The sequence below is a fragment of the Halichoeres trimaculatus genome, unplaced genomic scaffold (genome assembly GCF_033239565.1).
Source record: "Halichoeres trimaculatus isolate MK-OKI-2021-1 unplaced genomic scaffold, fHalTri1.1 fHalTri1_scaffold_12, whole genome shotgun sequence".
NCBI classification, from domain to species: Eukaryota; Metazoa; Chordata; class Actinopteri; order Labriformes; family Labridae; genus Halichoeres; species Halichoeres trimaculatus.
The window spans coordinates 26888808-26905344 of NW_027437190.1; the positions used below are offsets into that span (position 1 = coordinate 26888808).

General features: G+C 39.1%; 1 protein-coding gene across 2 annotated transcripts in view; it reads right to left on the minus strand.

Moving 5' to 3' along the window:
• The window catches only part of LOC141800895 (mannosyl-oligosaccharide 1,2-alpha-mannosidase IA), a 264860-nt gene that overhangs the window by 78046 nt on the left and 170277 nt on the right, over positions 1 to 16537 (minus strand). For both annotated transcript variants that reach the window (XM_074683747.1, XM_074683748.1), the window contains exon 4: positions 12036 to 12116. In XM_074683747.1, coding sequence (XP_074539848.1) covers positions 12036 to 12116 — 81 coding nt within the window. The remainder of the gene's footprint in view (positions 1 to 12035; positions 12117 to 16537) is intronic.

Consider the following 16537-nt stretch of genomic DNA (forward strand, 5'->3'; position numbering starts at 1 on the left):
GTAGAGCAAGAAAAAAGCCTCAGTATGCCTTTCAGAGAGGAAGATTCACAAGCCTCACCTATCATCAAAACTAAGCCAAGAGGGCTGAGTACTCATTTAAAGTTTAAATATGTCAACTACAATGTTTAAATCATATTGTCTCTAAGAAAATACAGACAAGAATTAATAATTAAAGATATCTCAGAGTAACCTATTTTGAATTCAGCTGCATGACTACAGGAAACACCTGGGAGTAGGAAATCTCTTCAAGCAGGCACATGAACAGAGGCAGTTCATTTTCATATTCTCCCTGCGTATCAGATGGTGATTGAGTCTTAAGACACACTGGTCCACATTAGCTGTGTTATGAATATCAATTTGCTCTGCATGATCTCCTCAAGCAGGCGAGAAAAGGTCAAATCATTCAGTGTTTAGAACAAACTTTGTTCCCCTGTTAATGCATGCAGCGCACTCTGCAAACTAACATGACACTTTCCCTGGGCCCTTAATGATGTGACTTAATGATGCGACAGAGGGAAAAACATCCAAATGAAGATGCTGTCATCTCCCACAGGAATTTACAATTTACTGCATTTTTTCTCAATGATATTTAAATTGTTTCTGTGTGAGTGCTCTCCTGTGTTTTGACCCAAAATAAAACCATACCAGGAGACAGAAATGGGTCAGCCAATTAGAGGGAAAACAACATAGACTTGCAAACCAAAGAACCCCTCGCCCACCAAAGTCCCTTCATAATAAAACAACAAAAAATGTGGTGCTTACATGATGCAACTGAGTTTACAAAAGAGATCAAATGGAACAAAAAGAAAAAGAAAGTTTGGGAACTTTGTGAGAAGATGATGTCAAAAAACTTCAGTGTGCAGTTACTGTGCTCCCAAGTAGAAAAGGTCACATTTTCTGCCCTTTTGTTCCACATGTTCAGGGTTTAAACAGAACAGGAGAGAGCAGAAACTAGTTATTTGCTTGAATTGAATTGACCCAGAATAGAAATGAGGAGGTAACGGGGTAAGTAAAGGTGTTTATTTCTTCTCAAGGAGAAGCACATTCACCTCTCAGAAAAACATATGCCGTGTTTTGAGTAGCTGTTTTCGAGCAGAGAGTTTATTTTTGGAATAAGTGCTTTGACCTTTATTTGCTGGCTTGACGAGATTTAGCAAAGTGAAATAAGGTTCATGGCGTGCCTGCTACCAATGATAGAAATTATGGCTCCTAATCTTTTTTTTTGCCTTCAGCAGGAAGAGAAAACTATCTTTTTCTCAAGCTCCTTTCTGTATTTCCCCCTTCTTTATGCATTCACCATTTTTATCACACACTCTACTTTGCATTCTCTTTATTTCCCTTACTTTGTCTAGCCTGCTTTTACTTCTTGGCCCATTTGCCTCCAGATTTCCCTCAACTGACACCATCTTCTAGTCTGCTTTCTTACTTTAGACTTTACAAATCAAATCAAATGATTTGTAAGATATGATGAGGATGATTGACATGAGGAGTCTTAGGCCCTTACCCCCTAAAACCTCAACGGTTTTAGGGGGTAAGGCAAAAGTTTTGTTGCGTTTCGGCCTCACGTTTACACGGAAAATGGTGTTTCAGCAGACCTAAAACTCAAACTTTTAAAAACGGCCTCCAAAGTGGGATTTTTCTGAAACACTGCTGACACAGTTGCCATGTAAACAGTAAGCCGGTGTTTTCAGTGAAAACGCTGACGTCACACTCCGCTTCGCACGAGCACATACAACAGGACAACAGTACCGTTGATACGATCGTTGCGAACTACCATGTTGTTCTTGTGCTACTAAATCTGCTGAATCTGCTGACTGTCTTTAAACAAAATGTGCATCTGTTGCTCCACTTTTGCACTTCGTATTCCCCAATAGAAAGAAAAGTGGCTTCTGGACAAGACGGTTATAGCGCAGACTACAGGCCTAGCATGCTTACTACAACGTTTTCAGTCCCTCAGCGTTTCTGTGTAAATGCAGAATTTTCTTTCAGATGAGACGTTGTAGTGTAAATGGGGCCTTAAGGTTTTACCCCAGACAAGAGCTAGACTTTTAAAACCCTTTTCTTCAAATACAAATTAAATCTGCTCTGGTCATGTTCTGTTTATTGACAAAAAAAGTGTCTGACAGTAAATGCAAAAAGTCTTTGGTTTGCTGCATCTTTCTCTCCTGTATCAGATACAGCAGCTTATCCCAGTAGTGACGCAGATTTAATTTAGGTATCTTATATTATTTAATTTCCCTTTTAAGAGGTAATTTCTTGTCCACTCTTTTTATTACTCTTTTTATCGCTCATTGATTTTAAGTGTCTTTCAAATGCCTTTGAAAAGCAGTGTGAGATATACTCCATAAATGAAACAACTTTGGCTTTTTTTTTTTTTTTGTACATTGTGCTGATTATCTGAAACAACTCAGCTTTAGATCTATTCAGTATTCTGTGCTCATCTCAGGCTGGAGCCAAGCTCAGGCTCTTTAAGTGTACAGCTGGGGCTGACAGCTGTCTGTCATCCCTTACTGCAGCACCGTGCTCTCCCATAACAGCAGGAGAGCTGCAGTGGCAAACTTTTTGAAATATAGAGGGAAAATATTCCACACTGCACCTGGCTGATGGACTGTCAGTGCATGGCAAAGCAACCAGCAGTCTGTTCCTGGAAATATTGTCACCTTAAAGGGACCAATCATCCTCTTTTGACATTTTTCTGTAAATAAGGTATTTTTCTTAGTCCTTCCACTGGTGTTATTATTTATTTTTGTATGGTGCTTTACAACTGAGCTGCTCATTCAACCGTTCACACTGTCAACAGCAAGCGCCATGGTTCAGGCCTCACTACCATAGGGTTTTATAAAGTTTAGAGGCTTGCCCAAGGTCTTTTTTAAACTTGTGGATTAGAGGCGTCAGCTATCAAAACATTTTTGTCTGTGATTAGATAACTGCTAAGTCACATCTGGCCTATATTGGTAAAGTTGTTGGCTAAATATTTCCATTCCATATGCTGGTTAAAGATATGACTGTACCACAAAGATTAGTGGGGCCACTGGTTAAGCTCAGCTGATAGAATAAGTGTCATATGTACAGTCGTAGGTTTCGGTCATAGACTTAAGGAAAAATGGACGTCATCTCGCTTGGCTCGGTGAGAAGTTGCCACAAAAACTGCGTCCCCTGGCTGCAGTATAAGTCAAAAGTTATGTCTCTCCAATGTTTCCAGAAGAGCTGTGGCCAACTGTGAAAATAAAATCTCGTACAAATGTTTTTCACAACTGTATGCTGTATTTGGCTGCATTTTGTTCAAGTCCTCTTTTATCTGTTTCTTTTTCACTAGTTATTACATGTTGAAAATGATGTTTCACGCAGGGGAAGGATACCAAATTAGCTACTTCTATAGATACTGACTGAATTCTGTCAAAAGTACCAGGTACCTATTCACATAAACCAAAAGGTACCATGTTTAGGTACCTAAATGCACCCTTGTGACTGTGAGGGAGTGGAAGAGTAGGCGATTTTGCATACTGGGCATGAACACAGCATTGTAAGGCAATATATTGAAAAATAAATATGTTATATAAACATACACATAAACACAAAAAATTACCTAAAATTGGTACCTTTGAGTACCGGTACCTATTGTAAGGTATCTGGCATCAGTGCAGTATTGTCTCAAATGTGAAAGGGACCCATCCCTAGTTTCACGTCATGTTTAACGATAACCATTCTTGTGTACTTTTTTGGGGAATAGTAAGATCTATTGGGAGGGAGAGCCAAAAAGAGAAAAGACTCTCGGGGAAAAAAAAAAAAAGTTACCTGGCTTCACTCAGATTCTCTCATAGCCTCTACTGCGCAGACTCCAGCTACACAATGGCGGCCCCTTTGATGGAGTATTATGGCTTCAAAACCATGCAATGACAAAAGGCAGCGCCATCTATTCTATTAATAGTCCATACTACTAGGTTTTGTTTTCTCAAAATGAAATGAAAATTTGTGCAATATATGTTTTGGACCCCAGATCTGGCTATGTACCATGCTCATTTAAGGACATTCTACAATCTGTGATGTCACAAATTGAGTTAATTGTGTGTCCGTCCCCCAAAAGCTGTTCATAGCAGTCTCATCCTGGGATTACCTGAACAAACATTAACTTCTAAATTTAAAACTTGGCCCACCTTTTGTGTTGACCTACACCACTTTAATGTAATCATTGGTAAAATATGAAAAATGCAAAATGACTGCTCTTGAAAATTACCAGAAACCTAGACTGTTTGAAAAAGTGTAGTTTTGCCCCTGGAGAAATGTTAAAGTGGAGCCCCTTTGCCAAAAAGCAGTGCAGTGGTGAAATGGTTCTACAGTGTTATCTATCTTAACAAATCATCTCACACCAGTACAACAGCACATCATAATTCCAGTCATGCAAAAGGACACTGAGATAAAGTTTCTGATTTTCATTATGATATTCTCAGAAGTTGTCACTGTGAGTGCATAAATCTGTCGACTATCTCCACAACTCTGACAGATTGGTATTTTTTAACTTCCTTTAAATTATCTAATCAAAGCCAAAGAATGAGATATGAATCATTATGAAAAGAGGAATGAAGTGAAGTTAAGACAACTAAGTCTTCAGGATTATCTCCGTGGAGCAATCTTCTAAACTGTCTAAATAATGTCTCTCCTGCATTTAAAGGGAACTTTTAGAGCTCAGCTGTTAAAGCAAAATGTTGGCTGAAGTTACAATAAGAAACTAAGTGTGAGAAATTAAAAAGTTCCAGAGCATTTAATGGGGAGATGAAGTTAACAAATCTTCTGCTGAGTGTCATGTTTTGTTAAAAGGAATCAAATGGAAGCTAAATTAGAATGTGTTTTACTGGACTGTGAAACATGGATTTATTTAATGTTATTCCATTCATCTGAAAGCATTTTTCAGCTTCTTTATTCTGATTAAAAGAGAAACCCAGGATGTCATACTGACATTGAAGTGAGCAGCGCTGTATGAAGAGGGAGTGCCTCTACAGGGTATCTGCCTTTCTCCTATCTTTATATTCTCTCTGTATCTGTCCTCCTATCGTCTGTATCACCTTCTCTTGCACTCTCACATTTTCTGATCAGCATATGAACGCACATCTTCTCCCTTCCTCCCCTCCCCTGATCCCCTCCCCTCTCCTCCCTTCCTCTCACTTCATCTCATCTTTCCTCTCACTGATGAGCATATGAACACACGTCTCTCTTCTCCTCCGCCGGCTGCTGCCTCCCTCTCCTCCTGCTGCTTCAGCTCAGCCTACAGGCAATTTTCACACAAGGCTGATTGAATTCATTCCCTCTCTCCTCTCTTCCCCTGATTCTTTTCACTCTTCTCTGTTCCTGCAAGGGGAAGAGGATGAGACAACAAGGTCTTACCACCACACACATTTACATGCAAATAAATGGACACGGATAAATGAAACACACACCACGCGCTCACATGACTGCTGGGGAGGAATTGAGGTCGAGATGACATACAGATACATATTTTCCAATGAAGAGGTGCAGAGAGGAGCTATACAAATGCACACAGACCTGAAAAGACGTGCATGCTAATGCACATGCTGTGTATGTACAGAAACAAATATGTGAACTGCACACAGACTGACTCAAGAGATGATCTGGTGACAAACACACAGAAGCTTATATGAGGATTTGTTTGTCTCAGTAGTTAACTCTGCCTCTCTTAATGGATAATTAGGGATTATTGGACATTTAGTCAAAATCCAGCAAACTGAGCACAAAACCTCTGCTGAGCTGAACAAACTGCATACACATAAAACTGGAAACAATAACATTTGCTGATGACACATGCGGCTCCAGGGGGCACATGAATTTTTTTTGTGTGAAACACCTCAGGCAAACTTTGACATGCCAGTTTGTGACATAACTAAATCTGTCCCAAATTTAATCAGTACAACGATAAAAAATTGTTGGCATCTCAACTTTAACGGCTGCTTTTAGCTTGCTAAAAATTAGCCTTCATTCACACCTTTTGATGCACTTCATCACCACATTATGTGTATGCGTTTTACTCACATACTAACGATTTGACCAAGGCGCTTAGTATTAATTGAATTAATTAGACATATCTTATCATGCTGGAGAGAAATTGGGGTCTTCTTTTAGAGACATTTGATGTTGCAGCCTCAGTGAAGAGAGTGAAGAGATGGGTGTAAAAAGGCCAGAGAGCCAGGAAGGTGAGCAAGTTCAAAATCCTGACCCCAGGTAAAGCCTAAGTGGTTGTGTTATTTTTCACTGAAATGTTGGAATTCTTGATCTGCAGTGGGTGCTCCTGATTTTTTGCTGGTGGTTATATTTTTCTGAGGTTCACAGCAGCACTGCTACAAAATATAAATGCTGACTAGCAAGCTAAGTTATTGACACTTAGGAGTTAGCCAACTGTTTGTGTTGTGACATATTCTTATACACTAGCTTGTTTGTGATCAGTGAGGCAGTTTAAGTGGAATCAAAAAGAAAGAAATGTTTTGATTACTTGGGATGAATAAATAATCAACTAACTGATGAAAAGACTATATTCCTTTATCCTCTACTGACATCATGCTCAGAGTGAAACTCTCTATTATGTGATTTTACTTACTGCTACACCCAGTGTCATTTATGAAATAACCCTTGATATTGTGACAAATTGTGGCAATTCAGCCCATTTAAGTTACAAAACATATTTGACAACCCATTAGCTAACATCGAAGCACCGCTAACACTAGCATTTAGCTACTTCCTGGTAAATGACCACATTTAAAAATCACAGATACGATGGAAAAGGTGAAAGGTTTGGATAATCTAAGTGATTATTTCATATCTGTAGGGATGGGAATCGATAAGATTTTATCAATACCAATTCTGTAACGATTCCCTTATCGATTCCAGCAAATTTTGCATGTGGGCAAATGGTCTGATTTTCGGTGGCAACAATGCCAAACATACATCCCGGTATAGATAACTGCTTCTGCAAGTTGCTGGTGTTTCCACTCACTTACCGTTGTGCAGTAGGTGTAATTAAGATTAAGCCACAATTCTGACGCTTCTGAACCCTGTCAATTGAATGGAATTGATAAGAGAATTGATTAGCAAAAAGATTAATGGTATCAATTCTTTGATGGAACTGTAAACGATTCTCAACTGGAATTGGTTTTCGATTCCCATCCCTACATATCTGACAACAAATGTTAGTGTTGGCGCCTTTTTTTTTCTTTTACATCAAAGCATGCCCGTTCAAGCAGACAAGGGGTGCACCTCTATGAAATTTTGGCCTGTACCTATATCGGATATTAAATTTGCTGTTATAGCCGATAACCAATATTTACCGGTATCAATATTGGTAAAAAAAAAAAAAAAAAAAGAGGTAGTTCAGAAAAAAAGAGCATTGCGATCATGAGAAAAGACGACCATAGAGAGGATCAAAGAATGGAGCGCCCGGGATGAACGTGATCAAAAAAGTATGTTTTGTCTGTTTTTTGGATCAAAAACAAGAAGAGAGACAGGTAAGAAGAGGGTTCAGTCTTCTTGGGTAGTTTTAGTGTTTACACAGTCATAAAAAAACATTATTTGGGTCTTGAAAGATCGTTCAAGATGCTCTGAAAATGACCGACAGCTAATGCGTAAATATCGGCCCACTTTACACATAATCATCTGATATGTTAAAAAAAATGACCAAAATTGATTGATACCGATATTGATACTGATATATCGTGCACCCCTGAAGCAGACATTGATGTTATGGTTAAAAGCGACCCCTTTGAGTGCTGATTTTGAGCATGTTACTTAGAAACCACATTTGATTGCCAGTAAACAAGGTCATACTTAGGTTCCAGAAATTTCCTCTGTAATATATATCTCTCAAGCCTCAAGTACTATACTTGAACATTGTACCTTTTGCTACTTCATGTGATGTAAAAACTTGACCCAACTAGACAATATGTGTCAAATATGTAACTGGTGAAAGAATAGTCAAATTGGTGTCAAGGTCATTCCAATCAGCTGATATTAAAATGATTTCTGACTTTTCATCAACAAACAATTATATGAGTAATATTAGTTGCTCTTCCATCCATGGATAAAAGGCTACACAACTAGGCTCATCAAAGAAAGACATAACACCTGCAGTTCTGTAAATTGCCACTTGTGTGGAAACCATTTGGCCGGGGCCGGGAGTGCGGGACGAGAGATGATGAAAGAGCAGCGAAAGGAGTAGCAGCGACACCAGCCAGAGCCGTTTGAACAAGACGTTTAACCTGGGGACCGCTTCCATAAAGACTAACCATGATGCTTCTGGGGCTCTAAGAAAACACATATAAAAACAACACACACAAAAATGCCTACACACAAAAACGCCCTCCCACCACACACACACACACACACACAAGGTGAAAACAACAGGAGGTTATTAATGGTCAGGTGCTGTTCCTATTTTGCTCCAAGCACTTCACTTTCAAACTCCATCCCACAAGGAGCCATAATCATCACCGCTACCCGGCAATCATTTACAGCGGCACCAGCTGCCCAATGTCCCCTGGTCAAACTGGATTCACAATCTAGTAATACTCTCCCAAACTGTATCTTGGGTGATTTAAGTCTGAGCAGCAGCAGCAACAGACCTTCAATCTGTCTGTTCCGTCATTGGGATGGAGCTGCAGACTCTCAGGAAACAACCCTAATGGGGGAATAGAGAGGAGGGGATCTGGTAGCTATAAATCTTGCTCTCTCAGGGACCCTACACAGAAAAAACACACAAGTGAGGCATGTGATGGATAACAGTGCCAAGCTTGAGGGTGCTGATACATCCGTCAGGAAACCAAGGTGGTGTGCTCTATCTCATGAGGAATATTGTATACTGTAATGTGCAAAAAATCAAATGTAGGGAAATAATGAGAGGAAAGAGGCTGCAGTCATCAGATACAAAAGAAGTATGATGGAAGTAGGAAGATTGAGTAAAAAAATAAAAGAAGCAGGAGCTTTTGGAGATGGATTTTTCAAATTTTCATGCATTTGCAAACCCAACTTGTAATTCTTCATCCATTCAGAAAGCTATCTTCCGTTCTGCAACAAGAAATATGAAGCCAGGAAGTTGTTTTTTGCAACAGTTGCAGTGCAAGATTTCTTTGATACATACACGGCAGTAATTTAGCAATACTTTGACTAAGTTTAAGAAAGTGCAAAGAAACTACTCAACCATTTTTGCAAAACTCCTGCCAAGGTCTCATCTCCATTCTCTTTCTTCCTCTCTGTGACTGGTAAAATGCATTAAGTCAAGCTTGGGTCCTTTGACAACACCAGTGATGATAAATCTCACCCAAGGTGTCATAAAGACATGAATTATTTCCTGACTCTGGAAATTGATGCAGAATGACAGTCTCCAAAACTGTCCACTAAATTAGGACATAAAGTAGAGGTGTGAAAGCACTGAAGCAAAGCAAGAAAAAAAGAGTGTAAAGGTGTTGAAGGTTGCTGTCGTATGAAATTTAGCATGCATTCATGTCCTTGTGTGACATGTGAAGATATGAGCAAACTTCTTTCATTCTTTTCAGTCAGCAAATGCATTATCAATGCCTTATGTAGAAGTTTCCATGCACCACTGGATTAAAAAGAAGAACCCTTTCTGCACGGGATTTAATGGCACACAAATGTGGAATAGTGGATTCAACAATATATTCTGCTCTTGGGCAATATATTCATATTTCACTCATGCACCAGCAGTGGACAATTTTATGTCTCCCTCCCCTCAACTCGCTCGGTCTGCAAATCAATGTCCATTAAGAGACTTGAGTGTTCATATGTCACAGAATACGCTCTCCATTAACTTGGCTCCATCTTCTTCTATGGAGCTGCATTCAACACACTTCCAGTGCAGAGTATGCAGAGTGTTTGCTCCAGGAGGCTGCCACAGGCAGATGCTCATTACGATGACATGTTGACCTCCGGTGACTTCACAATGCACTGATAATGAACTGGACCATTTGGGCCGTGTGGTTGTCACAGGCCATTTCCAAACCTTTATTTATCCAGCCAAGGTTTACTGGACACTCACACTTCTTCACTGACAAGGCCGAGCTTCTCACTCATAAAGTTTCACAGCTTCACACCTGGCAGCCGTTCATGGTAACTACAAGCCTTTACATTGAGCAGCTTCACTGGAGCGACTGAAGCTTCTTCAAGGATAAAACTAGGTACTTCTTCAAGCAGAGAGAAGTAATTCTCATTCAGTCTGCCTCCAAAATTAAAACAAATGACCCTCCTTTCCTGAGTTTTATTTCCTCCATGCTTTCTAAATATAACAACAACACTGGATAGCGGGTTTGAGCAAAAACTTTGATGTTTTCCCCCAGTTTTAAAATTACCTTGAGGTTATGTTTTCCGTTTCACAAGTATGGAAAAACTACAAACATGATCTGCATGCATCTTGGTTGAAGGGTGTAGTATGGTGCAAGAAATAACCCAGGAAAGTTAGGTTTCAATGAAAAGCCTACTAATAAACAAGAAAAATACCAAATCTCACACATGAATAAGGCCTTAATGGAAATCTGTGAAACAAGGAAAAATAGCCTCACATTTTAGCCAGACAGACATCAAGGCGCCTTTTCATAAACCAACGATATAAAACAATAACTGAAGCTTAAATAAAGTAGGAATTCTAGCAAGAGTCCGGTCTTATAATAAACATTGTGTTAAAGAATAAAGACCTGTTTCCATTAACAGGATTTTCTTTTGGCACTGGAAGCACACACAGACTTAACTTTCAGCCCACTACTCGTCAAAGCGTACTGTTGCGGACTTATGATAGCTGTTCTGTTGCACTAAGTGTTTTATTCTTGAATGAAATTTGCAAAAACTGTGCAAATAAAGGTAATTTGACACTTCTGTCAACATATGTTGTTGACAAAGATACCAAATACAGCAAACGTTGCAAAGCTGGCATTTTTGTCCATGGGGAGCTAAAACGTTGAAAATACTGAGCTACATTGGTCTTGCACAAAACAGTCTTTGGTAGAACCAGGCCCTTGAGTACTGCAAGTTGCATTATCTATTTAATTGTATTGTTTTGTTCCAATACATATTTCAATTCTGTCAGTTTCACAATGTTCGTCTAATAGCTAAGTACAAATTTTGAACTTATAGTGGTCAAAACACTTATACTAAACTGTATTACACCATAGAAGAAGCTGAGATACAGCTATCTCTGGAGCTATTATTGAAGCAAAATTGCTTGTTTGTGTGTAAATGCATCTACAAATGCATAAATAAATCCACAAATGTGTTAACAGTTTTGCAAATATGTAAAACATTTACAAATGTGTGCAAATCCACAAAAATGTGTGCATATTCATAAATGTGTATGCAAATCCACAATTGCATGCCCAAATCCACAAATGTGTGCACAAATCTACAAATGTGTAAACTGATTTGCAAATAAATATCTTGACTAAATAACTAAGAAGTCTCAGTGTTTTCTCTACAAGACCTGAAAATACACACAAATCATCTTTACAGCTGAGGTGATCCTCCAGATTGGCTGTCTGTGTACGCGTGATTTTTGCTACCGTCCTGCTGTGCGAGTGACCTGCAAATTCGTAGAAAAAATCTGTCTGTAAGGGGCGGGTTAGTTTGCCCTGAGCTCAGGCAAATATTTGTGAATGCATTTAAGCACACAAATAATTTTGCTACTATAATAGCTCCATAGCTATCTAAAAATAAAAGTAATACTCAGTAATATTTGAAAATATTGATACTTGTTACACAATGAACAGTATCTCTTTCAAAAGACAATATATATTCATTAAAACCAAATATTCAAAGCGGTGTGCTTTTATAGTGCTATAATAGAATCAAGCTATAAGTGTTTTAGATAGTAAAAAGATGATGTGACACCACACACACATTGAGGCTGATACACACATATTCAGCCTATCTCATAGTCACCCTCTTCATCACTCAAACTGCAGGCCTGGTTTGGGGATAAAGGAAGCAGCAGATCTTAGCAGAGCAGAGTGATAACAGACATCTATTAATCTTACCTCCTCTCCTGTCAGGTAGTATGCCGACAGCAATCCGCCGACGTAACGGATGTTCACTTCGAAGAGCGACGCCTCCCCGTTCTGTTAAACCAAGAAGAGAGAAAGATCAAATCATCAAATGTCATATTCAGCTGAGGTCTCAGGCGGCAGTCATACAGTGCAGGGATGTTTATGGAAAACATAACAGTGCAGTCACCATAAACAGTTTTTACTACTCAGGTTGTTTCTTAGAGTGAATGTTTACTACAGAGACAGCATTAAGATAAACTGGCTTTCAAGGCGCCTAAAGCATAAAACAGATGTTATGTGCAGATAAATGCAGTATGTCACAATATATACTGCAAATTACGACATATTCACAAAACATGGGTATGATTTATTTTTTTTAAGATTAATTTAATGTATCCATGAAATTATGGAGACTAGAGGAACCCACAGAGAAAAATCAGATGCAAATATATTTGTGAGATGTTAACGAAGAAGAATGAGAATATCCTTTCTATTTTCTTTACACAAGATGCAGAAGTGATGAATAACACCTCTGATTTCACTTGAGAGAAAACAGCAGAAAAAAAACACTTTTCTCACAAGAATGCCTTTGCATGGTTGAAATGATTGCATAAGGGTCGTATTTGTGTCACTTGATTTCACAAAAGGTCCCCTAGAAACGGTTTCTATCTTAACTTCCACCGACAAAAGGTGCTGATTGGCGACCACCATCCAACAAAGCAACTTCCAACCCGTGTCTTTAAATAACATGTGTGTGATTTGCACATTGACTCTGAGGTGTGGAACCAGAACTTGGAAGCAGCTGATTGTTTTTCTTGACATATGGCCGTCTTGCCTGAAGTCAGAAATATGTTGTTTTTCTTCTCGTGGTAAATCCTGTCACAGCTGATATGTCAGATCACTTTTGATCACATCACATTACAGCGGCTAAACTCTAACATACATGTTTGTCCTGAAGCGAGAGGATAGGCAGTATGCTCTGTCTGAGAGACAGATCTTAAATGTCACTTCTGTGATCTACTAAACAGACCTTTACTTGACAAATCTGAGAGTTCAATCTTTAAGGGCATACATTTTTTGTGTTATTTGAAAGGGGAAGGTCTCATGAAGGATGTTAATAAAAAGAGTGGTTCAGCTCTTTGTGAGGTTTGTGAGGAAGTATACACCCATAGGGGGATCCAGATCAGCTCAGCCCTTTGTTGAGAAACCAGCAGGAACAGTGACATGAAAGCTGTACACTGCAGCAGATGGAGCCATTAGCACCGCTCAATACAGCTTATATAAAAGGGGAATCAGACTTTAACACTTACATAGATGTAAGTGTGCACTAGGCTATAATGAGAAATATCTCAGTGCTTTTCTTTACCAATGTGTTTAGCACAGTTTCAGGGTCTGCAGGTTCCTAAAGAGACAGATATAAGAATAAATGATACACCAAACTACATAAATGATCCATTGTGACAGTGGCTATAAAATGCTGTTTACTTTGGATACAAGAGGACACCTTTTTATGAGTCAGAGTACAAGTACTCCATCCATACATAATCTATACTTCCGATCCCATTCAGGGTCACAGGGAGGGCTGGAGCCAGGCCCAGCTGCTACTAAACAGGAGGCAAAGTGTATCTAGTGCGGGATGTTGTACAGAGACAAAAAATCTAAACACGCCAAAGGCTGTGTTATGCTTTTTGTGCAAATGTGACATGCAGAAATCAGATGCACAAGATCCGCGCAAGAGAATGCATAGGTCTTTTATGCTTTTTAACATGTCATTATTGTCTATTCCCAAACTGCAGGGGGAGATGTATCACAGACTACTAGTCTACCAGAGTTAAACAAGAGTTGAAGAAGTTTGTCTTTTGTTTACAACATAACATTTCTGTCCCGGAGATTTTTCCAGGTTATTTTAACGTATTTCTCTTGTCTGCCAAGGGTTAGAGTGGTCGCGATTTCACGCCATGAATTATTTACCACTCGGTTATCACGGTGTGAAAAGTCATACAGATGCCTGTGTTTCTGCACTTTGACTACTAGGAGATCCAGTTCTTTCACCATATCTCTGCGCGTCTCCATCTGGCAGGTTAGGAATTTTTGAGGGTGCACAGTGCAGAAATTTTCTGTGACCAAAGAGGGCGTAGGTGCAAAAATTATGTCATTTGTCCGCATGAAGCCGCGCCGACCCTGCAGATAAGTCAAGTGTAAATCAGCCAATTCTAACGCATGTTAGTTAGCATACGCAGCCCAGTGCCTCATAAATCTTCATTAGGCTTTAAATTGTGTATGAAGCTTCTGCATCACTACACAAACCTCTTTTTTCATATTTGTGCAGCAGAGTTTTACATTTGATGTTGACTAAAGTTTGGCAGATTTGACCAAAATGTGGGTGATTGTGATTTAGACTTAGCCTATATACTTCAGTCAAAACTTCTGTGCCTGTTGGCTTCCTGCTGTTGTTTGTTTCCTTTTCTTTCCACAGTTCTGGATTCCAAACATTTCATTATTGTATATTTACAGATATTAATACAGTCTCGCTTGCCTGCAGGGTAATAGTGATAGAGGGTGTTTTGGGCTTATTTGCAATTTTTGCAGTTCGTTATTGCTTCAACAAACTTGAAACGCCTGTTTTCATTGAGAACTCTTCACTAACCTTAGAGACAGTAATCTGTTTCCATGCTGCAGCTATTCAACCTTTTCACAGAACAATGATTTTAAGTCTCCTTACGTGTTTATCAGCATTGAATTCATTTTCTCTCCTTCACTCCTTAATTAAAGATGAAATAAGAGGTACTACTGCGTACTGTGTCTCAACGTGCCTCCATAATTATTGACTCTTGCTGAAACTGAAGGTTGAAGCAAACTGGTATTCATTGACTTGAAGAAGGAAATTGCCATCTCAAGTGTGGATGATAAGGAAACTGTAATTGGGTGCCAGAAAGGGCAATTAGCTGCACCCTGAGGAGCAGAGAGGGGGACTCGCTGGCATCTGTTCACTGCTTTAATTTATCTCCATACATCTCCTCCTATTTGTATTCAACATTGCACCCTGTGTTCATTACACTTAACCTAAATCAATACTTGGCATCAATTATCATCAAAAGTGTTTGCTTTTCAATCAGCAAACTAGAAGAAGTGTGGCCAATGTGTCAGCGAGGACACTTTTTTAACATGTTGCTTTTTTTTTTTTTTTTTTTTTTTTTTTTTATTTAAGGTATGTTATTTGTTAAAACAAAGCTCCAGAGTTGCTCAGTGAAGTTTGTGTCTCTTGACAGAACAGAGCTGCTTCCCCCTGTATTTATGCTAAGCTGCCAAGCTAGGCTAATTAGCTGCAGCTTTATATTCCCCTCACAGACATGAAAAGGGCATCAATATTCTCATGTAACACTTGCTAAGAGAGCAAACAACTAATTTACATCTAAGTGTTCCCTTTACAGCGGCTGCCTTTGTCACATGCATGTAAATTACACGACAGCAGAGCTCTCATGCAGCCAAGGTGTTGGCTTTCTTCCTGAAGTCAGCACACTGCTGACATTTCTTGAGACAAAGCACTGGTTCCTCTGGCAGGGCCGAGGGCTGCGATGTCCTGCCAACCCTGAAATGAGCAGCCCATTCAGTAATGGCACTACGATGGCAGCGATTAGAGGTGGAGGGACTATTTATCACCGGTGATGGTGGCACTCAGAGGGACAGTTAGGAGGCGCAGAGTGGGAGGACGAGTTATGCTGACAAAGCTTCTGACAGTCAGACGTTTACATCCTAACACAAGCTCAAAAATTCACTCAACGAGCCTCGTGTGAGACTTTACCTCAGATACAAGCAGAATTTTTAAGATCCAGTGAAGTGATATAAAAACAAGCCTGCAGGCATGAGTTATATGAAAAGTGGTTTTGTTGATATCTTATTTGATTAGGATGCATTTTTCAAATATAAGTAAAACATTGTTTCAGTGCAAGTAGGGCAACTATTCATATTTGCATCTCTATTAAATCAACTAAAAAAGGAAGCCCTGTGGCTCTGACAAAGCCAACAAAACAACACAACTCTAACTCACGCTGACATAAATCAGTTCAATCATCACTTCATACAGCAGATTTCAAGAGTGAAGATTAAAAAACAAAGTGCTCCGAGGGGCTGTTTTTGTCAGGAATAAATTCAAATTGTGCATTTCTTTTGATGGTGATGATAAAAAGTGTGCTGGGTTTGTATCTGACTCTTCCATGGACTAGTAAAATCTCTGTAGCTTTGATTTAAATTAAGCTTCCTCTGCTGCTTTTCCTTTCATGAAGTGTTCCAATAAAGCCTCAAAAATTACCCCTTTAATCCCATTACAAGTGTGCAGCTGTTAATTGGACAAACACAAATTGTTCATTTAAATAATAGAATTTTGTAATACCTCATTTACTCACTCTGAAAACTCATGAAGTGGATCAAATAAAACCAGTGAATAATCAAGTTTGACAACAGTGTCTATAAATTAGTATTTTCAATTCCTGGAA